General features: G+C 33.5%; 1 protein-coding gene across 3 annotated transcripts in view; it reads left to right on the forward strand.

Moving 5' to 3' along the window:
• Positions 1 to 26328, forward strand: part of DIAPH3 (diaphanous related formin 3) — a 517788-nt gene that overhangs the window by 344237 nt on the left and 147223 nt on the right. For all 3 annotated transcript variants that reach the window (XM_030922410.1, XM_030922411.1, XM_010368580.1), the window contains 2 exons: positions 647 to 771; positions 6861 to 7025. In XM_030922410.1, coding sequence (XP_030778270.1) covers positions 647 to 771; positions 6861 to 7025 — 290 coding nt within the window. The remainder of the gene's footprint in view (positions 1 to 646; positions 772 to 6860; positions 7026 to 26328) is intronic.

Raw genomic sequence — 26328 nt, forward strand, 5'->3', positions numbered from 1 at the left:
GGTGACCAGTATATTCTCTTAGTGACACAGTGCCCTGGTTTACCATTTCTTCTTCATGTGTACTGTGAGAGCCACTTTAAGTCAAAGAAGGAAAAATATTATTAGATAATAAAGTATTCAGGATATCAGTAAAGAAAGCTTGACATTTGTCATTATAAATGGCCTCTGCTACTTTTTCTTTCCCATTGTAGATAAGCTTGGGCAATAGAAAGCACTTTTCCCCATCTTTCCCGTCTACTCACTGTTCCCTGTCAAGAGATGATTTTGAAAAATGTTAAAATTATATTTAAATCAGTTGACCTTTAAAAAATGTTGTATTTTTGTCTGTGAATAGACTGATGATTTTGTAGTATTTCCAATGGTCAAGAATTCTAATAAAACTTATTTCTTAAGTGTGGTTATTTGTGTGTGTAAGCACTTCTTAAATTTTGTCTTATGTTTTAAAGACTGTCTTATTGAATTTCTTTTATAACTAGATTTTAAATTGAAAGGTTAAAAAAATAGTGAAATTTATTTTTCTTTATTTTATAATGAATTTTCTTACATTTTTATGATTTTTTTTCATGAATGTTTTGTTTCTAGGGTGTCTTACCTTTTGTATATTATAATTTTGTCCCTTCAAGGCATTTAATATACTCTCTTTTAGTCTCTGTAGAAATGCTGGAAAAGAATTTGAGGCAGATGGGAAGGCAGCTTCAACAGCTTGAGAAGGAATTGGAAACCTTTCCCCCTCCTGAGGACTTGCATGACAAGTTTGTGACAAAGATGTCCATATCCTTTTGATATCTAAATAACTTAAGTCACTAGTCAACTAGAGATACAGTTTATTTAATATTTTAGGTGTCTTTGTGTATCCAGAGATCATTCTGTAGTGCCAAATTACAGAAAATTTAACCTTTGCCTTCTTGCAGGGAAATTTATCAAAGTGTCTGTCTATTATGAATAATACACAAATGTCTGTCTGTCTGTTTGTTTGTTTGTTTTTTGAGACGGAGTCTCACTCTCACCTAGGCTGGAGTGCAGTGGCATGATCTCGGCTCACTGCAACCTCTGCTTCCCAGGTTCAAGCAGTTCTCCTGCCTCAATTTCCTGAGTAGCTGGGCCTACAGGCTCTCACCACCACACCCAGCTACTGTTTTTGTATTTTTAGTAGCGACAGGGTTTCGTCATATTGGCCAGACTGGTATCGAACTCCTGACCTCAAGTGATCTGCCCGCCTCAGCCTCCCAAAGTGCTGGGATTACAGGCATGAGCCACCATGCCCGCCCACAAATGTATACCCATTAATTTCTATTCTTTTTTCCTTTTTATCAGCTTGGATAATAGTATGTTCTCTCATCTTTTCCCTGTCATGTTCCTTATTTCCTTCTGATGTTCATTAAGAATTGAAAAGACATTAAAACTTAGTTTGAGGAAGTTTGACTCTAAAGTCATGATGTGATTTAGATACCTTTGAAATGTTTGAGGAAGCAGGTACAAGACTTCATAAGCAGGTTTAACTAGTCCGCTTAACTTCAAGAATTGGCATGTATTGTAAATTAGTTTGTGCTCTATAAAATTTAATATTTCCTTTAGAAATACTATATTCTTACAAAGTCAAAATGGAGTTTATTATAGTCACTACTTGTATTGATATTTTCCTAACCCAAATAAATCGATAAATATATGTGTGTATATTCATACACACAGACACACACACACACACACACACACACACACACACACACACACACATAATAAATAGCATGAAGCTTGTGTCCTGTTTAAGGTTTCCTTTGTATTCAATTATATTTATTATCACTAACTTTGTAGCTTAATCTCTAATGAGTAACTGAAGTAATAAACTTTTTTTGTTTCTTGAAACTAATGTTGAGTTGCTTTGCAAACCGTTTTGTGAAACTGCAGACTGATATCTTTTGTGTTATAATAAAATATTACTACAATGCATTATTAAAATCCCATATGGACAAATGAATTATGTGTGAAAGATAACTCACTTCTAAAATGAGCTCTTATAAATAGACACTCCTAATATCTTAAACTGAGGTACTTGAAATAAAATGACTATTTTCCCTCTTTCTACCTCTTCTCTCCTGAGATTTAGTGAATCACAAAATTAATATTTGGCTTGTCATAGATTTTATTGTATATGCTTTCAGCTTAATTGTGAACTAGTTGAATTTTAGCTTCCTTCACTGTCTCTGTCGGGAAATATCATAAAAATATACTCCAGCAACAATCAATTCAGGCTAATGTATTGGTTTCCTTTTGTATCTTCCCACCCATCCAGTTTCTTATTTCATTAGGAAGGCTGCCTTTATCACCATACTGAGGAAGGCTTTTTTTTTTTTTTTTTTTTAAGTAAAGATGAAGTCTGTATTCATCAAAAATTTTTTGGGCTACCTTCTCATATGACAAAGTATGCTTTTTAAAATAAATGTATTATTGCCGTTATATGTTTCATCATTCTTAGCTTTTTTCTTAATTTTATTATGTTAAAATGTTCATATGTAACAGTTTGTTAATAGCTAAGTACTGTTAATTGAACTACTTATTATTGTTCCCTATAGATATAAAGCAGTTCAGAAAAGATTTTGCTTGCATGTAGCTTCTGGTGGTACACTGTGAGTGCACTAATTATGAAGCTCAGGTTTATAGAACCAAGATGAATTCCTGAGCTTGGAGTAAAGGTTGTAGAATCTTGCTTAGCAGACAATCTCAGGACTTATCTATACTTGTATTTATATGACACAAGAAACCGAATGATGTCGGCTTCTAGAAAGGTATGTGGCTCATAAAAAGCAACCAGCAGGAAATCAGAAACAGGAAGGATGATGCTTTGTTGGAAACAATTTTTCATTCTGAGTACAATTATACTCCATGGACAAGAAAGCTACTACATCCTGTCGCTAAATATCACAACCTAGAAGCCTCTAATGAACTGATTAGCATTCATGTATCTCTTGGAAGTCAGATATATGAACAGTTGGTGCACTTTGCTATTGACAAAGCTTATAATCATAAATATTCTTTGCTGAGATTAGATTGCACTCGTTTGCTTTTCATCTTAGTTAGACATACTAGTTTTGAAGTAATTAAATTCATTCATTGCAAGTCTTTGTTTACTTTAATTAGGACTGACAAGTCAGATTTTGCATATTAAATGCATTTATACAGATCTTATTAAAATGGCAAATTGTGAGCTCCTTAGGTGTTAAAAAATTGAAGAATTTGGAATCTAAAGTACACAATGAATAAAATATACTTGAAGTTTGTTATTAACCACTTAAACTTTGTTCATGTTTTTCATTTAAATGCTTGTTAATCAAGGTACATATCGAACGTTTGGTTCATTCACCAATTCTGGAAGAATATGTGTATTTTTTAAATTGTTAACAATGTATCTTACAAGTATGTACTTAAACAATTATGATTTAGTGAACTGTTAAATCAATTAATTGAATTGTTTTAAATTATTGAGATACAATTTTATTGTAATGTGAAATTTTACTAATAGCATTTGATGATAGTATATTGTATTTTTATTCTTTCAATGTATGCTCACTCTTTACCTATACGGCTTAATATTTAAAAAGTTGAATTTAGTGCATCCTTTAAAAAGCATGCACTATCATTTCAAATATCATTGACTTCTTAGTAATAATTATTACCTCCCACTTGCTAAGTCTAGTCAGAGCCTTAATTAGAGTTGACCATTTCCACAGTAACTACTTGCTTGAAAAATGTGAAACTAAATTCAATGTATATCAGTATTGTTACATGCAAACTATTGTATGTGAGGTGTATGTACTTACTAAATTTTTATCGGTGAGAAAATTAACAATATGCCAGGATTTGTGTCATGTAGTGCTTGTTCCTTTCTCATGATCTTTAAATTCTGTGATGTGTCTTATTTTAAGGAGAATAACAAATAGAACTTAGAGCATTGCACTTGAAATTCTTCTTGCATGAGCACTTGCCTTTCTATTTTCTTCCTACTCCCTCTCCTGTGTCTTTCAGAAAAACTTATTTTGCTAGACATTTATATATTTCTGTATTTATTATAACTTATGTGACAAGTTACTTGACTCCTTTCCATGTTATATTCTTTAAATTTGTTCATTGAAATCCCACTTTATTTTCACACTTTTGTGCGTGTTATTCTATATAGCAATGCTTTAGAAACTTCTGAAATCACTGGGTAGATGCTAAAGCCAGCCCAGTAAATTCATTGAGAGAAAGATTTACTTATATCTATATTCTACACTGCATAATGTACAGCATTTTTCAAATAAAGGAATTTAGTATGTTGAACTGTGGCAACTAGGAAGTAAAATAGAAGGTTGGAATGGATGAAGTGTAAACTTGTGTAATACACAGTCCAGTTGTAAGAGTGGGAAATGGGGCGATTGGGTGATTTATTGTAGCAGATTTTTCTTCTCTTGAATTAATCTTCTCCCTTTCTTCTCCTTTTTTTCTTCCGTTCTTTCTTTCTTGCCTGTCTTCCACTTAATTCCTTCTTAGCCAACTTTTAAAGCTAGCATTAAATGTGCTGCTCTTAATTCTCTTGGAGTCCCCAAATTTATAATAATCTTTTCTTTCTCTGAAGTCGTATTATACTTGCAAGGGAGTACTACCCAATGGAGGGCTCACTGCTCTTTAACGGTCAAGCCTCTGTTGTTTTAGTTAATCTGACTTTCTTAGCCAAGACTTTACCTAACCTCTGTCACTCTATGTAATATCAATTTTTTTCCTACATCATACTTTTACTATGTTGAAAATCTGATTCATTATTCATTATCTGTCTCCATACTCTAAAATGTTTCATGACAGCAGGGACTTTGCCTGACTTGTTAGCTACTGTTTTTCCTGGTGCCTAGAATACAGTGGAACTCAGTGAACACTTACTGAATGGCTTGCTGGATCCTGTGTACTTAAGAAAGTCTATGAAATATATTAGACACATAGGACTGAATGATGCTGATCCTTGTAAAGTGTGTTAATGGAAGTTGTGGGCATCCTCGGTGACAGAACCCTAATAATGGCAGTATGACCTAAGAATAAATGCAGGATATGTTAGTGGTAGGTGGTTTGGTGATGAGCAGTACTGGCAGACCAGGAGAAAAATTCCAAGTCTTAGTTGGCCAACACTTAATGCTTGTGTTTCAGTGCATGTAAACACAGATTTGGTTGTTGTATCTGCCTCTCAAATAGGAGGATGACAGTGATTCTAGTAGAAATTCATGAGAATTTGGCCTCAATGTTGGTAAAGGAAAACAAAATAGATTTCTCAAAACATCAAGTAACTGGGCTTATATTAATATTTTATAATGAATTTTATGAAATGTTTATTTTGTTGAGTATCCCACATATTTTTCCAAAGCTCTTGACAAATCCAGAAGTTGGAATTTAACAGTTTGCACAAGGACAGCTAACTACATTTGTGTTTTCTTTTTGATGATGATGATGATGAAGAATTAGAATTCTGTCATATGCTAGTCTACATTTACTCCTTACCTGGCAGTAGTGCTGTCTCTTTTTTCCTTGGTCTTTCATCGTTTTTCTCAAAGTAAAGGGCCTGCGTCAGTTTCCTTATTTCATCCCCTACTGATGAAAGTTCTGGCCAGAAGAACCATATATTTTTGAAATTGTGGGCCAAAAAAAATTGTAGACATAAAAATCCCATTTTTAGCTTCTTTCTGTTGGCCTGCCTGAATACTGTTTTTTATTTGTTTTACATTTTGCTAATGGCTAGTCAAAGTTAATAAAAGGACTTCTGCAAATTTAGCCATGTTCCATTTCTTTAAATGTCCCAATTTAAAGGAGCCATGGGCAATTATGAGTGATGCTCTCTCTAAAAGAATCATTTTTTCTGGATGTGGTATAGTCATATTATATCTGACTGGATTAGCAATTTGCCACACAAGAAAGAAAATTTCATTTTTTATTTAGAAAATGTTTTCTAATATCAGTGACTATCACATTCACATTAAATTCATATTCTTAATTTCAGTGTGTTTTGAACTATATTGTCATGAGTGAGAGAAGAACATTTCTATATGTGTGTGCCTATGTATGTAATAATAATTTTTAATAATCTAATGCATAAAGGAAATTATTATATACCAGTTTTCTAAGAGAAGTTAGAACACTAATTTGCTTACATAATGGAAGAAGTTTTCAGTTTAACTCTTAAAATTGTATTTTGTTTGGTTTTAGAACCTTAAAGTTTAAAATAAATGAGGGATAATAATAAGTATTTTTGTGTGCTACTAAATGCCCACTTTTCTGAGAACTTTGCATGTGTTAACTCATTAAGTCCTCTCAGTAGCCCTGTCAGTTGGTGATATTATTATTCCCATTTTACAGATGAGGAAATTGAAGCACAGAGACATGAAGGCACTTGCCCACAGGCACACTACTACCAAGTATAGGAGCTAGAAATTGATCCTAAGTTGTCCAATTTAACTGTTGTGCTTAATGCTTGTACTGTTGATTTCAGTATCATTGCAATTACTCAGCTGCCAACTACTGAACTATAATTTTAAATCATATTGTATGACCTGCATATTATATATTATTATGGTAAGTTGGAAGAAAAAATTTTTAAATATGTTAAAGAGAAATATTAAATACATAAATCTTTTCTGATGATTTCCCCAAGTTAATTGGCAATTGAATTTAAGATTTTGTTGCTGTGCAGTACAGACTGACTTTAAGAATGGTAAACTATTAGAAGTAATTTTAGAATTTTGGAAATGTAATAATGGTGGCTATTAGACTAAAGCATTGGATTTACAGAGTTCTCACCCCCCAAAGCATTACTTTGTGAATTTCAGAACACCTTAACTATAGTATACAGATTTGTTATCAGTGCAAAAGAACAATATGAGACAGTTTCGAAGTTACACGAAAACATGGAAAAGTTATACCAGAGTATAATGGGATACTATGCCATTGATGTGAAGAAGGTGTCCGTGGAAGACTTTCTTACTGACCTGAATAACTTCAGAACCACATTCATGGTATGGTAAAAAAAAAATTGTTTTTAAAAAATTTTTTAATTTATACTGCCTTATCTATTATCTCATTATGTCGTTCTACTCTTGTTGCTGTAGGAAAACCTATCTTTTCTGATTTTGAAAGTCAGCTATAAAATTTCAGATTTAAAAATCTATTGAAAAATGTACAGTTTGTTCTCCTTTTGACCTTTCCAACATTAAGCTGTAATCAGACATTTTGATTGAAAAAGTGACAAATTCTGAAGTTCTTCATAAAGACTCCCTTGCTGACTGATTACAGAACAATTCTATAATAAGTTCTTGGCTATGAATTTGTTTCTTTATACTTAAGATCAATTTGTATTTTTGTGATATAATTTTACCAAATTCCATGCAGCTTTTATAAAGCTTTTTTTTTCCTTTTCTTAATGCATTGTACAATAAGCTATACGCAATTTGCCTTTGAATAGGTTTTACATTTGTAGGGCTTCCTTTCGATACTTTAATAGGGAGGTCAGGCCTTTGATGTGGAATCCTTTCATTTAGGCATTAAAAATATCTTTTCAAAAATATTAGCTGATTAGATGGGGGAAAGAAAAGAACTACACATATATTAAAGTGAGGAGGCATTGTTGCCTCACTAGGGAAACTGGTGATATATTTCTACAGTGAAAAATGGTTATTCTTAATAGATGGGTAAGTCATTTCTGTATTTTAGCAATTGTTTGTGGCGATTAAAAAGTTTTGAGGTGTGAAGAAAAAGAAGGTTGAATTTAAAGAACTGGTTCTTTTTAATCTCAGGAAAACTTTATTGCTGAGGTTGTTGGACTTGGTTATAATTATTTAGTTAGGATTAGATAACCTTTTAATAAAAACAGTATGTTAAAGGAAAACTAGTTTACAAGAAATACACATTTGGTCGCAGTTCTAATTTATTTTCTCCACAAATTCAAAGCAGTCTGTAAATTATTTTTCACTGTCAGAAATGAATTTGGTTAATAAATATATTTATGATATACCTGTATGTGTCATATACTTTGCAATATATTATTTTAAATTTTGCAATGTTTTGTGAAGCAATATGGCTTAGTGGAACTAGTAAAGACTTTGCTGTCTGAGAGAGCTAGATTTGAATTTTATATGAGTTACGTGTCTATGAAGACTTATTTAACCTTGACCCTCAGTTTCCACATTTGTTTTAAAAAAGTCATGTGAATTCCTTCCCCATGAAAATGTTTTAAGTATTAAATGAGATAATATATATTTAATGTTTATCATAGGTCCTGGCACATGGTAGTTGCTCAATAAATTATGCAGTAAACGGTTAATTCAGCAGGCTTGGGGTGCTCAAAACCTTCGTATTCCAGAGAACACTGGCCCCTGACTGGCTACTAAGAGACCTAGAAATATCCTACCTGATAAGGGCATTTTATATACCTGGGGTCTTGTGCCAATCTATATAGATATGCTAACAATGTGATTTATGGTGAACACCTGTTTTGTTTACCTGGGGCCCTGGGCCACACTGTCTCCATTTGACCTCTTACTGAGCTGGAGATAGAATAGCTGAGATTAGTCTTCCAGGCAGTCTGTGCTTAAGTGACTGACTCTCAATAAAATCCTTGACACCAAGACTCACAGAAGCTTCCCAAGTTTGCAATACTTTGTACATGTTGTCACATATTGTTTTGGGGAAGATGAAGCACTGTCTGTTGGACTCCACTGAGAGAGGGCAATGGGAAACTTGGACCTGGTTTCTCCTGAAGTCTGCCCTTTGCACATTTTTTCTTTTAATAGTGTTTGTAATAAACCATCACAGTTAATATAATGGCTTTTCTGAGTTCTATGAGCCTTTCCAGCAAATTATCAAACATGAGGCTGTCTTGGGGACCTCTGACACAATTGTGCATCAAGTATAAAATGGATATATGAAGTAATAATATCCTTCTATTCTGAGTATTTTCTATAAGCCAGGTGTTCTTCTAAATGCCTTACATATAGTATGTGAGACAAGCCACACAGTTCTTCTATGGCAGATAAAGGAGCTGAGGCACAGAGATGGAACATATCCAGCTCAGTGTTATACTGCTATAAAATGGTCGAACTAGAATTTAAACCCATAAAATCTTCTTTAAAGCCTTAAGGGCCCTAACTCTTAAACATTATGTCACGCTGCCTCTTGTATTCTACAGTTTATGTTCCATTTCACAAATTATAACACTGACGTTTGGAGGGTTTCCTAATGAGATCAATGCCGTATTGATTGTAAGAGATCCAGTTGGGATTTGAATCCAGATCCCAACTTTGTAAAGTATACATATTTTAGATCGATTATTTACATTGTTCCAAAAAAATGACCACTTTTTCTTTTTTTCTATTGGGAGAGGGGTTAGGTTTCAAGCTAGTCTGGTTTGACACAGCAATAGCAGTCATGCATTTAATAGATGTTCTTAGATCTAAAAGGATTAGAGGATTTTGGCATTCTATGAGTAACTTGGCATTTCATGTGGGCAAGTAGTGGGCAGAGAGAGAAAGTGTTTGAATGGGAAAAGGGTTCCAAAAAGTGGGTAACAGAGTGACAGCTATACTTTGTTTCAGAGTTCTTATGGGTCCTAGAAGTCACTACTGCCACACACACATTCATGCGTACACTGCACTAAATTAAAATTGTTAACACTAGATTTAATAAAAAATTATTAAATCTAAACAATGGTATATAGAAGAAATTTTATTTAGGAGATAAATAAGCATGAAGGCTGGAAGGGAAGTGATTGTAACAAGGTGGTGAGATTTTATACAGGTACTTCATTCTCTTCTAGTTTTCTTTCTTTTTTTGGGATAAATATGATTATACTGCTTAAATTTTAAACAAAATATATCTCTTTGAAGTCTGGAGTGGTAATATTGGCAAAAACTCCTGACAAATAAATGTCTCATTTTGTCAGAGTCTTCTGAGTTCTTGGGTTGCTCTTTAATTCTGTATTATTCAACTTTGAAAACCAGGTTAATATGAGTAAGTCAGTATGGAAATATTAGATCTGTAGCTAAAGAAAGATGTAGAGTTTTATTTGTTGAAGATCTTGTTCTGGAAATCCACAATCATAGGCAAAAATTTTCTTCTTAAAAGGAATGTTAAAATGTTTCCATTGTTTATCCTCTGGCATTTAGGTATACTTCTGGTCATGAATGAGCAGGTTTTATTATAAGGTGAAGGCTAATTTTTGTATTACATATCGGGGGTTGGAACCACTGTCTTCACTCCATACCTACTCCCCACATTGGCAGTTTTCCATGGAATGTTTTCTCTCAAGTTCAGGCCACTGTACTTAAGTTTTTCCTATGCTTGGAGCACTTTCTCCATACTCTGCCTGGCTAAATTATCATACTTATCCCTCTAATCTCTGCTCAGACATTTCTTCCTTTAGTAAGATCTGTGTCTGTCATATTTATCTTTGTATCTCTAGTGCAATTCATGGCATATAATAGATAAATTTGTTGAGTAACAAATGATCAATGGGTGATTTAATAGCTAACATATATAGAGCTAACCATGCATCTGAAGCTATATTTACTCATTTAATCCTTATGGTAGCAAACAGATGTAGTATGCGTACTGTTATTATTCCCATTTTTCAGATGAGAAAACAGGTATAGAGAGATCCTGACTTGTCCATCATTACATAGCTGGCAAGGAGCTAAGATACTTCCCCAGGCTATCTGACTCCAGCGTCTGTACTGTACATGGCTGACCTGTGTGAACATCTATAAAATGCATAACTGCTATTGCTGTGTCAAACAGAACTAGCTTGAAACCTAACCCCTCTCCCAATAGAAAAAAAAAAGAAAAAGTGGCCATTTTTTGGAACAATCATTTGGTTTGTGAATAATTGATCTAAAGTATGTATAATTTAAGATTGTCTTGGGATTTAAACTTAAGCAGTTAAAGGCTGGGTTTAAAAGCTTTCTGCTATACATTTGACTAACTCATACAGTCTCTCCTCAGTGTTTCTGGGATCTCATGACTAATTTGTATAGATACAGCCCTTTGGGTTCATTTTTTTTCTTTGCTCTATGAGAGCCTTGTTACAATAGCTAAAGAAGGAACATCTGTTCCAGACTGCTGCCTCAAGCCATGTAGACCAAGGGGGAAAAGTTTCAAAATCTTGTAGCTTCTCTGAGGAACAGCTGTTTATTTTGACAGCAGTTTTAGTCAATCCTTTTCTACTTAAGAATTCTCAACTGGGAATTATTTTTTTTAAACAGTGTACTATAGATAATAGGAGTGGTTCTATTTCGAACTACTGATCAATTTCCCAAGAAATAGGGAGTAATTTTGCATTGTAATTTTGTTTAGCTTTATTTTTGTTACCATGATCAACAGAAGAAAACCAAAACAACTACCATGGTTTGAATAGTTGCTTCTTACTAGATCCAGTGTCTAGTGCTTTGCATGAAGCATCTCACCTCATCTTTACAGGTCCATTCTGTTTTTGAGGTCCAGAATGTGACAGGTGAGAGAACCGCAGGGTGGAGAAGCTCCATGTCTTTGCAGAGAAGCTTCAGACTTGGTAGGGCTAAGACTGAATGGAAGCCTGCCTGCCTCCAAGGCCTGTTCTTTAACAGCTTCAGGTACATTGCTGCTCAGAGAGTTTGCAAGAAAAGCCAAGGTTGTAATTTTTAAGAGTGTTTTTGATAACTTACTAGAGAGAATCAGCACGGGGCATACTTTATTTTCATACTCCTTGGGTATAATAATTGTCTATTTATATTGATGGGTTCATGATAGAAGAATGTTTTCAGATCTGCTTCTATTTCAAAGCATGAAATGTGTTCTCTTAAAATTAGAAGACTATTAATGTAAAGCCAGGTTGCTGGGATGAAGGATAAGGTGAAGGGTAGAGGGTCGGCATCTTTCCGTAATAGATTTTTATTTACTGTAAGACTTGAGTGAAGATAAAAGTTCAGATTGGAGGTACTAGATGGAAATATCTGACCTCATACTATATGCTGAGTAAATCGGTAGTGTGTCAGGCATCAAGCTTTATACCAAGTGAAGTTCATACCTTTATTCATGTATTGTTGTATAGCAATAATCATTGTTTTCTATTTGTGACTGGTTTTAGATTCATTACATGCTATTAACCAATCTATTTGTTATTAGCAAATGATATCATGCTTCTACAGGATGAATTGAGCTCATGGAATTTTTGTTGAATCTTGTGAGCAACCTCATCCTCCTTAATCTGTCCAACAGCTGTAGCATGTTCCTGTTTGTCCTTGGAGTTTAAACCTAATTTTTCTGCCTTTCATTGGTCACTGTGGCTTTGAAGCATAATGTATGTAGTTCCCACTTTCCATTCATATTAGAGGATTTTGATCTAATTGCTTTTTCTCACATACCCCAAACTACATGGTCTCTTCCTTGATGCTCTGTTATCCGGGTGATGCTTCTCCTAATTAGTACGAGTGGAAGCCCATACTAATTAAACCATTAGCCCAACTTTACTGAAAGTTCTTTTACTATTCTCTTTCTTTATCCAAAATTATTAGCACGGCACAACGCTCTTAGCTACTTAAGCAAATTTCATCTGACATCTTATTTGTTTTCCTTAACATCTCATCTTAAAGAAATTCTTCCTAATGCTTTCATCCTCTTCACACCCCTTTGTTACAGATCTCCTTACAGGTAACCTATTTCAAAAGAATTTTTCTACCAAATTATACTTCTTAAAAATGTGTCTTTTTTTGCTTTAGTAAGACATATGTAGCTATTATGTGGACTCTCTGAGTTTGCAGTATCACCTATTCTCATATAGAATACTTTTTTTTTATTTCTGTGGCTTATTTTTGAGCACATGAACATTTCCTGTTGGGATTTTAAAGTACTGAAAAAGGCCACTACATTCCTTTCTTAATCATAGTTTCTAAGACCTTGAATATCTGGAAACCCCACTTTGAGTTTAGGATTTAGAGGGCAACAAAAAAAAAATCCCTGCCTTAAAAAAAGATTATTTTTGCATACAAAAAATGGAGAAGCATTATATTGGTATTCTCTTTTTTTGTATATGGGTATAGACATATGTGTCAAGCTTTGTAGTTTTTATTTTCTAGTTCATAAAATTCAGTCTCTTTCTCCCATAACTTAATTTCCTATATATAACTCCCATCTGAATTGCCTGTGATGACAATCAAAGAGAGACATGGTTAGTCCTGTTTTCTTCAAATCTTGCATGATTGATGAAACCTGCCTATGATAGGCCTCAGCCAATTCATTTGTTATTAATAGTGGTGTTTTGCTGTTTGCCATTCTAGTGGGAATACAGCAGTGGTTGAGATGCAAGTCCTGGCATCAGAGCACCTTGGAGTTGAGTCCCATCTCTGTAGATTATTAGTGATATGAGTATAGACAAATTACTTAACCTTACTGAGCCTCAGTTTTCTGATAATAACAGCATGCATCTCTTAGGGATATTACTTTTTGAAGATCAAATCACATAACATACATATACCTTCAAAACAAGTTAGCCATGTACAAATAATAGAAGTCTAGTAATTTTACATTTTCAATCTCATTATAACAGGATCGATACTGTCTTTTATCCTTTTTTATTTTTATGCTCCCATATAGAATACTGTGAAATAAATAGCTACCTATTTTGCATGTATAGTTCTGGCTTTAGAGTATTTCTACAGTTTTGTTAAAGTTATGTTTCATTTAGGTAAAGATTTGTCATTCATGCTGTTTGCTGACTTTAAGTCAATTTTTGGTTTATAAAATTGAAATCTATCTTGTGAACAAATGTAAAATCAATTATAACTCAGTTAATCTTGCTGCATCTGTTGATCAAATATAATTTATTATTCTACTGAATTCTCAGACTAAAGTAGTGAAGTGCCAAACAAAAATGAAATCATCCAGTCAGAGGATATTTTTAGTGTAAAATTGTTTTTGATAAGGAGGACAGCCAGAACAAAACTCATTTTGCCAAATCATTTAGAGTACACAAATTTGATCCTTGTCAACTCTAAATGCCGTTTGTGCTGACTACTATGTGGACCAACTAGATCATCAAAAGGAATGTCAAAGCACTAAGCATTTCCTGTGTGCTCCTAAATCTTGTAGATTGACTCATTATATGTGTTAGAGGAAGGAAAATCATGTACAAGTCCTGTGGTTGAGTGTTGAGCCAGCTTGTGCAATTATAATAGGAAGCATCTTCTATCCTTGCTTAATTTGGTGGGTTTACAACTTGAAAATTGTATTTGGAGTCTTTTCACATAAGACTTATGTCTTCATTAGCACCTTTGTTATTCTGAGATCAAACTTGGAGCTATAATGCTCCAAACCTAGAACAAAATAAATATGCTAACTATAAGACTGTTTTTCTTATTATCCTTTAGTATCTGTTTATTAAGGAATTAGATCAATTTCCGGTGCTGAATATTTTGAGTTTGCAACTTTGAAAAATAATTTAATTCTGATAGGTTCTCCTAATCTTTAAGTTCTTCACAATAAAAACAGACCTTACTAATTGGCTTACTTTTCTTTCTTTCTTGGTAAGATTTATTCTTACTATGCATTGCTAAATGGGATAATAACTGGATTTGACTGCCAGGTTCTGTATGAGTAAATGACTGCTAATTTTTATTTCTTTTCCACATTTTAAGTGTTTTGTTTGTTCCCTGAAATAATGTAGCAAAAGGTAATGCCTAGATTATTCTAATACGGTAGTGAGAATAAAAATAGATTGACAGTGTAGGGAAAAGAAATCAACTTAATAACTAATACATAATAATAAGATATATTAACTTGTGTAATTAAAAAGGTGACATTAACCTAGAATACCACAAACAAAAATGAATAAAATGGTATGTTCTTTGTACATCAGATGCAGTGGCCTTTTCTAGATTATTCTCATACACCCTCACATAGAGACAAGAGGAGAGGGAGAGATAGAGAGGAGATACATGTTAACTTAAGGCTATTTTTTATGTTACATTTTAAACGTAATTAGGTTTATGTGGCCGGGCGTGGTGGCTCATGCCTGTAATCCCAGCACTTTGGGAGACCAAGCGCGTGGATCATGAGGTCAGGAGATAGAGACCATCCTGGACAACATGGTGAAACCCCGTCTCTACCAAAACACACAAAAAAATTTGCCAGGCATGGTGATGCGCTCCTGTAATCCTAGCTACTCGGGAGGCTGAGGCAGGGGAATCACTTGAACCCAGGAGGCAGAGATTTCAGTGAGCCAAGATTGCACCACTGCACTCTAGCCTGGCGACAGTGCGAGACTTTGTCTCAAAAAAAAAATAAAATAAATAAATAGATAAATAAATTAGGTTCATATGAGACTAGTGGGACTTTAGTTGGATGTTTGCCTTGAATAGGTGATTAGCAGCAACTCAAAAAACTGCTGCCTTATCAGCAGGCCTACCTTTAAGCACACTATGGCTGCCATCTTGTGCATAGCTAGCTGTGCTTGTATGTAGCCTCGTAATTGGGAGATAGAAATAATATTTTTATTGTATAGTACTTCCGAACAAAAGGGAACAGAACACACAATGGGAAATCAAATTATACTCTGGGAAAAACCTTATTACAAACATCTTATACTTTATCTATTAAAGAAATGTGAATAGGTTGAAGCATCTCATTTACTTGAAAATTTTGAGAAGTGTGGAAGGAATTGCAAAGAAACTCATAGCAAAGTTAAGAAGGGCCAGTAATGTTACATCCTTGATGGGTTAATAAGTAATTTGTTGTTTTGCCTGAGACCGATTTCACAATAAATAGCAACTTAAGCTGAGATAGTTTAATAATCAGCACCTGCACATCCTTTGGGATATTCTAGTTTGTTCCTCAAAGGATAGTTTCCCATCTTCATAAGTTTCACGGTCATAAAAGTTCAACTAATAACAACGTGTATTGAATGTTAAGATGATGAATTGTTTGTGCCAGAGCACAGTATATCATGTTCTCCTATTTTTATTGATAGCAGTTTTTTAATTGGATTTGGTAATACTAGAAAAATTATTTTGATTAATGTTACTGTCATTCAAGATTTTTTTCTAAAACATCTACCTTGTAATTATTACAATAAACTTATTTTCCACAAAGTAGCTATAATTTATTGTTTGTTTTTGGCACTTTGGGAAAATTTTTACAGTTTTACATTTAGTTACCAAAGAAAATAATTTTAATGGAAAACTGAAAAGTAGATCACATAATTTCTATATTCTTACAGACTTTGGTGACTAGTATTAATGTTTTAAATTTTTTTCCTGTTCCACTACAGGAATATGTATGAGAATATAGAAATGTATTTTTAAGGATTTTTTCCAAATTAAAATATTTTCCACTTATTCCTAAAGCTGAAGTCATCAGGAGTTTCTAGAAAGTAGTAATTAAGTATGGTGAAGCATTGCCTTTTCTTAAAGTTAAATAACCCTAAGCAAGGTGTTTAGTGGGAATGTGTGAGACCTGCATGTGCTTGTTTACCTTGAGAAAATTAGTCTTGTTTTCATAGTACCTAACAGTCACTCCCCTGGAAAACATGGAGATTTAAGTTAGGTTTGTCTAATCTAATCTCATTTAGTTGAATACTTAGGAAAAAGTAAAGATTTTTGAGTTGAGTGAAATCTGTGCTAAAGAGATCCCTGACTTGTATAGCTTGAGTATCCATTAATGTTGAATGAAATAGAACTCTGAACAAGAAGACATTCATAAGCTTTTCAACTTTTTTTTTCAAATAATTAAATCTCCTAGTTTTCTATGTCACAAAAATATACAGGATATCATGTTGAAAAATGTTGATGTGGATAGGTGAATCTATTTATGTGGACTAAGACTCAAATAGAGATGAAGTACAATCAAAATGTCAGAATCTATGGCAGCCTCCTTGTATTTAATGCTATCATTTTTATATTTCATGTTTTATTAAAATTTTATTTTATAACATAAAATTAGACTGATATACCTGTCAAGTAAAGGCATATTTGGAATATAGGCTGTTTATGATGCTTGTTTGGGAAGGAGGGGAAAATGCACATTGATATTTTAAATTGTACTTTTAGGGAAAAATATAAAACAAATGTTAATTGTATTATTGGGCAGTGTTTTAGGTTAATTTTTTAGGAATGTCTAATTTCAAGTGAAAGCAGTACTTTTGTGGAGAAAACACAGGAAAGCTAACTCTTATTTTCCAGAATGAAATATAATGAACATTAGATTTAGAATATTAAAAACAATGTGCATATATATGTAAATTAAATCTTTAGAGGTATAATAGCTAGACTTGAGGTTGAGAACTACATCTTGCCTTCCATATTTAATTCACCACTATAGCTTCCCTGCCAAGTGATGCAGCTTGTATTGGATGCAACCATTTTACTCCTGATCAACTCAGTGTACCATCGTATTCCAACATCTCTGAATAGAAAGCATTCATATTCTCATAGGAACTATGAAAATTGGCACTCCCCCATATGTTTGATGGAAGCATATATAATTGATATAAGCCAGAAAATGTTTTTTTTTGAATTGTTGCTGGATAAATGTGTTTGAGGCATTTCATTAATGATATTGTAATAATAAAAAAATTATTGATGTTATTATAAAGAAATAATACTTGTTAACATTTATATAGGGCTAAAATTTATGTGTGAAGCAATGATATAAGCTATTTGCATGTTTTATCTCATTTATTTCTTAAAATATCCTTATATTGCAGGTACTGTTTTGTCCATGTTACAGTAGAGGAAACTGAGACATAGTCACACAGCTATTTAGTGCTAGGTGGTTATTTAAACCAAACAAATATAATTTCAATTTCTACCCCCTTATCATTATACTGTCTTTATAATATGCAGCAATAAGCTCAGATCGATTTTTTTTTTTTACAACTTCTAAAAGTGGTGAAATGTCATATTTAATGTATTCTTGAAGACATTCTTGATCTTCAGTTCCACAATCTTTTTTTGAGTGCTTGTTCAGGACTCATTTGATATGGCTGTCCAATTACCTTCTTTTTTTTTTTTTTTTTTTTTTGGTTTATAACCTTTGGGTCATGAAACACACATGTATAAAGTATCCCCCAAAATATATAGTGAATAAGAACTGCTACATTATATGAATATTTTTTAAAAATAAGATCTCTGTTGTTCAACCCTATAAAACAGTATACTTTTGAGGACTTTGCTTATCACAATACGATTTACTAGGGACTCTTAAAAATCCATGCCACCAAAATACAACAAACTATTTTAAAAACGTGGCTGCCCTGTGAGAAAATTAGGGAAATCTCCAAGGCATAAGTGGTTAAAGAGAAAGAATGAAGTTGAAACTTGAACAATAAGCACAGGTGAGCAAAGGGGAAAACTAGGCTTGCCCTGGGAAATGAAAAACAAGACCACAACTTGGTGAATACAATGAATAAAACGTTTACAATAAGCCTGTGACAAAAGCAAATTAAAGTTATTCAGGTTAGAAATGATCCCTGGCTATTTACAGAAGCAAATTCAAATCTGTGCCAGAGGACCGTTACAATTTAGGTCCTCAAGATTCTCACAAATTAAGTTCAATTAAGTAAGAACACTCAATCGTAACCACCAAACACACAAAGAAACAAGGGACTGTGCGGTGAAATGATCAGAAAAAGTTAATACATATAGGCCTCCAAGACCCCAGATATTTAGTATCAATATATGAAATATTTAAGGAAATATAACATTAAAGTTTTAAAAGAAAAAGCAACAGGAGAACACTAAAAATGAGCAACTTTGAAAAAAACAAATAGAATGTATGGAAATGGAAGTGTGATGGTTGAAATTAAACATTCAGTGGATTAAAGAACAGGTTATGCTCACTTAAGGATAGAAATGGTGAATTGCACCATACGTCTGAATAAATTGTCCAGAGTGCAAACCAGGGAGACGGTATAATTAGAAGTGTAAAATACTTCTTAAGAAACATGGAGAACAGGATGAGAAGGCCTACCACTTGTATAATTAAAGTCCCAGAAGAATAGACTCAAAAAGAATAAAAGACAAAATTCAAAATGGTGGCTAAGAATTTTCCAGATCAGGAATCCATAGAATAGGAAATACAACTTATACAAAGCCAGGTAAATAAAATGAGACTCACTTCAAATAAATAATGAAGCTGCAGAACACTAAAGTCAAAAAGATTTGCAGCCAGAGAGAAAAGATATGACCCCCAACGCAACAACAATTAGACACAGATTACTTTTCGGCAAAAATGGAAGGCTGAGGAGAGTGAGATCTTATAAGTGATGCACAAACATAAATGTTCTTTAATTTGGGGTATACAGCAAAAGATCTTTATAGAGCACAGGTGGAATTATCTACTATTTGTAGATAAACAGAAAACAAGAGTGTTTTTCATCAACATCTTTATGTTAAAAAAGATTTTTTTTAAGAGACTGGCAAACTTTTTCTTAAGTGGCCAGATAGTAAATATTTCAGGTTTGTAGGCAATACCGTCTCTGTTGCAACTCTCGTGTAACAGTGCAAAAGCAGCTATGCCCAATATGTAAATAAACGGCTGTGGCTATGTACCAGTAAAACTTTATTTATAAAATATATGGTCAATCTAAGGATTGTAGTTTCCTAGCCTCTGCTTTAAAGGTTGTATTTTAAGAAGCAACAAATTAAAAAAAAAAAAGAAGAAGAAAAAGATTTGAGAGATAAGAAGCCATAGGTATTATGAAAACAAATGTAAAGAAAGTACACAATAAAACAATGTTATATAAATTTATAAGTTGAATGACAGAGATTTAGAATTTGGGTTTTCTTTATTTTATTCAAGGGAGAAAGGGAGATACAGATATTAATTAACTTTAGGTCTAGTTAAGTTGCTAATTTGTGTAATAAAAATACAAGGATAACCAGTGAAAGGATAGAAATATCAAGTATAAATTCTAAACTGTAGTGAGAGAAATAGACTAAGAAAGACACACCAAAAAAAAAAAAAATCAGGAAAAATAAAAATAAATGCATAGCTAAAGCTAGACAAATAGATGGAAACAAACATTTTATAAATCACAATAATTTTTTTAAAGGACTGTAATATCATATAAAAAATAAAATCTAGTTTTATGCTCTTTGTAAGAGACCCCCCTGTAACCTATGAATATAGAAATGTTTGAAGTAACAGGACAGTTAATGAAATATAAGGCAAATATTAATCAAAAGAAAGAGGGAAACTATGTTAATAGGTACAGTTGACCCAAGACATTAATTACTTCATGACAACAAAAAGCTTAATTCACGTGAAAGATACAATTTAAAAATGGCATGTGCTTAATAACATAGCCCCAAAGTGACATTGTAAAAATTAATAAACTATATGGATAAGTTGACAGATTTAGGATTATGTTAGGAAATTTCAACAAAGTTCTCTAACTTACTGATAAGCAGAAAAATATCATAAAGACAAGGTTTAAACAATTAACAGACTTGATTTGATTAGTGCATATAGAATTCAAACTCAATAATTAAAGAATACACATTTTTCATGCGCAAGTTGAACTTTTATAAAATTGGTTATGTACTAGAGACCATGAAATAAATCTCAATACATTTTTCAGTGTCAGTTTTATTTATTTATTGACCACAATGACATGAAATTAGAAATAAAATTAAAAGGACGAAATTTTAAAGCCTCTATTTTGAAAATTCTAAAAACACATTTAAAAAGCCATATGTCAAAGATGAAATTATGGAAAACAATTATACTTGAACAATATTGAAAATACCCCACATTAGAATTTGCTGGATGCAGTAAAAGTGGTATAAAGAAATTTATACCATATGTGCTTAAGAGAATAAGTCAAATGTTCCTACATAAAGAAAAGATAAATATTTAAGGTTATGGATGTTCCATTTACCCTGATTTGATCTTTGCACATTATATAAATATATCAGATTATCATATGTACCCCCAAAATATGTACATGTATTTTGTGTCAATAAAAAAACTTTTATCAGAAAGACTTAAAGATACAAGCATCTGACTTCAGAAATTTAAATAGGATTTATATGATCCTAGAGAAAACAGAAGGAGGGATATGAAAGATTAAATGAAAGAAAAAGTGACATAAACTTAAGAGGCAAAAATGAGGTTATTCTGAAAAGACAAGTTAATTCGATATATTGCTAAAAAGATTAATCAAGAAAAAAGAGAAGAGAAATAATATTGAGAATGTAAAATGGAATGTAACTAAAGATACAGAAAATAGTAAAAAGAGAAGAACTTTCTATAAAAATTTGTAGGATAGTATTGGAAAAGGTGAATGAAATGGATAAGTTCCTAGAAAAAAATAACTTATTGAAATTACCTTAAAAGAAATAGAAAGCACGAATAGTTCCATAACTGATTTTTATTTTCATGACTTTCAATCTTCAAAATAAATACTTGGCCTAGAAGTTTTTCAGATACATTTTACCGAATTTTAATGAAATGATTATCTCAAACAAATGGAATACAAAAATGTATTTTATGACTAAATGTTCGAAAAGATAAATTCTTCCTGTCCAAGTTGAGTTTATCCCAGAAGTGAAATTATGGCTTAATATTAGAATATTCATAAATATAATTCGCTATATTGAGTCTAATGGGAAAAAAATTGTGAAATTTCTCTGTCAAGTCAGAAAATCCTACTCAGATTTCAAAACAAGAACCATGAACTAATTTAATCCTCCACCCTACTCCGAAGTAGGAAAGGAGTCAAAGGAAACCCTGTAACCTAATACTTAGACTCTAACTCCTAGTCAGTATAGTAAGATAAGACAAGTAGGAGTTGAAAATGTAAAGATTGAAAAGGGAGAAAATCAAGCTGACATTATAGCACTCTTAAGAATAGCAAAAACAAATCCTAGAGGAAAACTATCAGAAATAATAAAAATTATCAGTAGCATATATAAAAATTACATTTTTTAGGCTGGGTGAGGTGGCTCATCCCTGTAATCCCAGCACTTTGGGAGGCTAAGGTGAGAGGATCACTTGAACCCAGGAATTCAAGACCAGCTTAGACAATATTATCAAGACCCCCATCTCTACATAAAGTAAAAATTACCTTTTTATATGTCATAAAACAATAGAAATCATAATTTTTAAAGAAGGCACCATTTGCAATAGCAAAAGAAATGTAAGGTATAGAGAGTAAATCTAACAAAAATGTCCAAGACCTGAATGGAGAAAATGAGTTTTTTTCCTAAAGGCTTTTTTAAAGATCCAAGTTAATAAAAAGCCACATGCTGTTCACAGATATAAGACTCAAAATTGTGAAGATACCAATTAAAAATCCTTATAGTCCTTTTCAACAAAACTTAACAAGTTTATTCTAAAATATAGATGGAAGAGCAAAGGCCCAAGGACATAGAAGACATTCCTAAGTAAGAAAAATAAGATGTAAGCCATAATAATTAAAATAGAGTAGTATTCTTGGAGACATGGATATATTGATCAAATGGACCAAAAGAGCCGTAAATCAACACACATGTGCCAATTGAAATCCAAAAGAAGTGACTTTGCATATTAATGGAGAAAGGATGGGTAAAAATGAGTGGATCTCCACCTCATACTGTTCAAAAATGTTGATTCCAACAATGAATGATTGGATTTTTAAAACGTGGTTTATATACACAGTGGAATACTATTCAGCCTTAAACGAAAAAATGGAAATTCTGTCATTTGCAACAACATAGATGAAACCAGAAGACATTATGTTAAGTGAAATAAGCCATTCACTGAGAAATAAATACCATAATATCATCTCACTTACGTGTGGTATATGAAAAAGTCCAACTTACAGAAATGGAGAATAGAATGGTGGTTATCATTCTACTTCGAGGGTAAGGGGGTTGCACCAAACTCTATCTGGCAAGTAACACTCAAAGAATTTCTTTAGGCAAAGTGTAGCTGAAAGTAGTTGGTGGCAGTAGTTTATTTGCCAGTTGACTAAATATAAAACAAGGTCGGCCAGGCGCGGTGGCTCAAGCCTGTAATCCCAGCACTTTGGGAGGCCGAGACAGGTGGATCACGAGGTCAGGAGATCGAGACCATCCTGGCTAACACGGTGAAACCCCGACTCTACTAAAAAAAATACAAAAAAAACTAGCCGGGCGTGGTGGCGGGCGCCTGTAGTCCCAGCTCCTCGGGAGGCTGAGGCAGGAGAATGGCGTAAACCCGGAAGGCGGAGCTTGCAGTGAGCTGAGATCCAGCCACTGCACTCCAGCCTGGGCGACAGAGCGAGACTCCGTCTTAAAAAAAAAAAAAAAAAAAAAAAACAAGGTCAAGAAAAGATGATGTTTTTTAAAAATCAATGTCTTATAGCCAATTATCTTTATATCTTTTATCTTTATATCTTTATATCTTTATATCTTTTTAACTTTTCTTTCTTAATTCAAATTTAGGATGGAAGTCACTAAGAGGCAGTCACATCCAGAATAATATTGTTCTCTTTTAATTATTAAGCTTTTCTGTTTTAAGCTACTTTTACTTCTTAACATTTAGAATAAAAGAAAATCTCAAATTACTGTTTGAACTGGGATACTAGTCTCAGACTGAACACCTATTTCTGTGTTCTCTATTGGTATTTTTTTCAACTAAAATTATACTAATAGTTATAATATCAGAATATGGTATGTTTTAAATGAAGTAGTTTTTTAAATGAAAATCAATAGTGCATTTTTCATAAAACAAAATAGGTTTAAGTGCCTCTTCAGACCTTATTTCTAAATGTAAACATTGTTTTTATAGATCTTAGAAAAGTAATTTTGACTTTTTATTACCCATGGGAATGCTAAAAGGGTGTGGCAATTATATCTGATAGCAGATGGCCTATTATGTACTCACATTTAAATGTATTCAGTCATTAGAGTAGAAAATTCACATCAGAAAATGTTATACCTTAATTAGACTCATAAATAAGCTACATGATATTTATTTATTTTAGGTTCCTCTTGTTAATTTCTCTCAAGCAAGAAATACAATTTTGATTCCTGAATATTTGCTTATCCTTTCTCTATCACAACCTATCTTATTACCCCATCTCCCTTATAGATACATAGATACATGAGTATGCATGCACACACACATACAAATATATACACTTGTCTTTGAACCCATGATTATCTTCTACCATTCTCGTATGGATGTGTGTGTGTGTGTGTGTGTGTGTGCGCGCGCGCATGTGTGATGGAGTCTTGCTCTGTTGCCGGGCTGGAGTGTGGTGGTGTGATCTTGGCTCACTGAAACCTCCGCCTCTCGCCTCCCGCCTCCCAGGTTCAAGTGATTCTCCTGCTTCAGCCTCCCAAGTAGCTAGGACTACAGTTATGTGCCACCATGCCCAGCTAATTTTTGTATTTTTAGTAGAGGTGGGGTTTCACCATGTTGGCCAAGATGGTCTCAATCTCCTGACCTCGTGATCCACCTGCCTTGGCCTCCCAAAGTGCTGGGATTACAGGCATGAGCCACCGCGCCCAGTCTCTTATGTTGATTTTTATTACAACTTTTGTCTCATTAGCTGCCTCTTAATATATATGACCATAATATGAAGCAATATGGTAGAAAACCACTGACTGTAGCTAACTTTCAAATCTTGCAACTTACTGCCTCATACTACTTTTATTACAGTAAACAAGTACTTAACCACTCTGGGCCAGATTAGAGAATTCAGAATCCAATTTGAGAATTAAAGGGATTGCATAATAAAGTATTTAGTATTGCAGCTGGTATTTTATAGCTTAGCAATGATAACTATCGTTCATATATGTCAAGAACTGTGAAGAGTTTGAGAGTTTACCTACTAACAGGCTAACAAGTTAACTTGACACCGTTTCATTCATTTGGGGTTAGAGACAAAGAATTCTTTGCCACTCACACAATAGCAATAGCCAGATTAAACCTTTTTTTTTTAGGTTTCTGAACCCATACACCCACAGGGCTATGTGAAAGGGACAGATGACACTTGCATCCATAGTGGTTTGTGTCATTGGAGGGAAATCCTGAATTTAGGGAATGCAGTCTTTTATAATAGGTAGTAAGACTGCCCAGCCTTTGCTCCAGTTTATCATTCTGGGCAGTAACAAACCCCTTAGCTTAGGAGGGAGATACTACGTCTGTCTTCAAATACTGTTCATTATGCAAATATCTTTGAAAAGATAGTTCAAAACAAAGGTGCTTTGTTGGTGCTTGTATCTCAGTGTACGTAGTTTTGCACTTTTCTGCTTGAAAATCTCTAGTCATTTTCCAGAAACATTAAAAGAAAATCCAACCTCTCTATCTTGGCCTAGAAGACCTGAGGGATCAGGCCTCAGCATACCTCCCTGACTTCATGTTATACCTTTATACTGGCTTTCTTTCTGTCTCCTAAACCCACCAGCAGCCTTTGCATTAGCACTTCCCTCTGCCTGATGTGTTCTAGATCATCACTTACCTAGCTCCTTGACATTCAAGATTCAGCTTGAATCAAGTCAGAGTGAGACCTTGTCTCTCTACCTAATGTAAAGTAACCTCTCAGGAATGCTATCACAGCACTCTTATTTTGTTGTTGTTATTTATTGTTTATCTCTGCCTCCTGCCATACCCTACCATATAGAATGTAAACTTGTTTTAGTGTCCTCTTTTATGCACTCTTCCTTCTCCCCTCTCTACCTTCCTTTCCTCTCTCTCTCTTTTTCTTTCTCCTCTACTTTACAACAATACTGTTTAGTAGTTTCTCAGTAAGTATTAATTGGAATGGATGGATGGATGAATGGATGCATGCATGAGTTACTATCCCCTCTACTCTATGCTTTTTGTTTCTTTTTGTTGTTGGTCAAAAATATTAAACTTTATTATTTGATTTTTAATGAAGAACTTGTGCTAACTCTAGGATTGAAATAAAGAATACCACAGTAAAGAAATAAAAGCCTTCCCCCAAAACAACATAAACCCCCTACTTGTTATAGTTTAATTACACACTTTTCTATTTAGTACCAGTGGTGATAAACTTCCATTGTGTTAACCTGTTTGGTTTCATTGGTGTTTAATATAATGTTACTCTCTTTGTTGGCACTTGAAAACTCCATATTTACCTGCTAATTCCCCTTAATGCCACATGAGAGGCATTTCTTGATGTGTATAACACTTAAGAAATAAGAAATTGGCCGGGCGCGGTGGCTCACGCCTGTAATCCCAGCTCTCAGGGAGGCAGAGGCAGGAGGATAGCTTGAGCCCAGGAGTTCGAGACCTGCCTGGGTAATACAGCGAGACCCCATTCTCCACAAAAAGGAAAAAAAAAAAAAAAAAAAGAAATAAGAA

The sequence above is a fragment of the Rhinopithecus roxellana genome, chromosome 18 (genome assembly GCF_007565055.1).
Source record: "Rhinopithecus roxellana isolate Shanxi Qingling chromosome 18, ASM756505v1, whole genome shotgun sequence".
Taxonomy (NCBI): Eukaryota; Metazoa; Chordata; class Mammalia; order Primates; family Cercopithecidae; genus Rhinopithecus; species Rhinopithecus roxellana.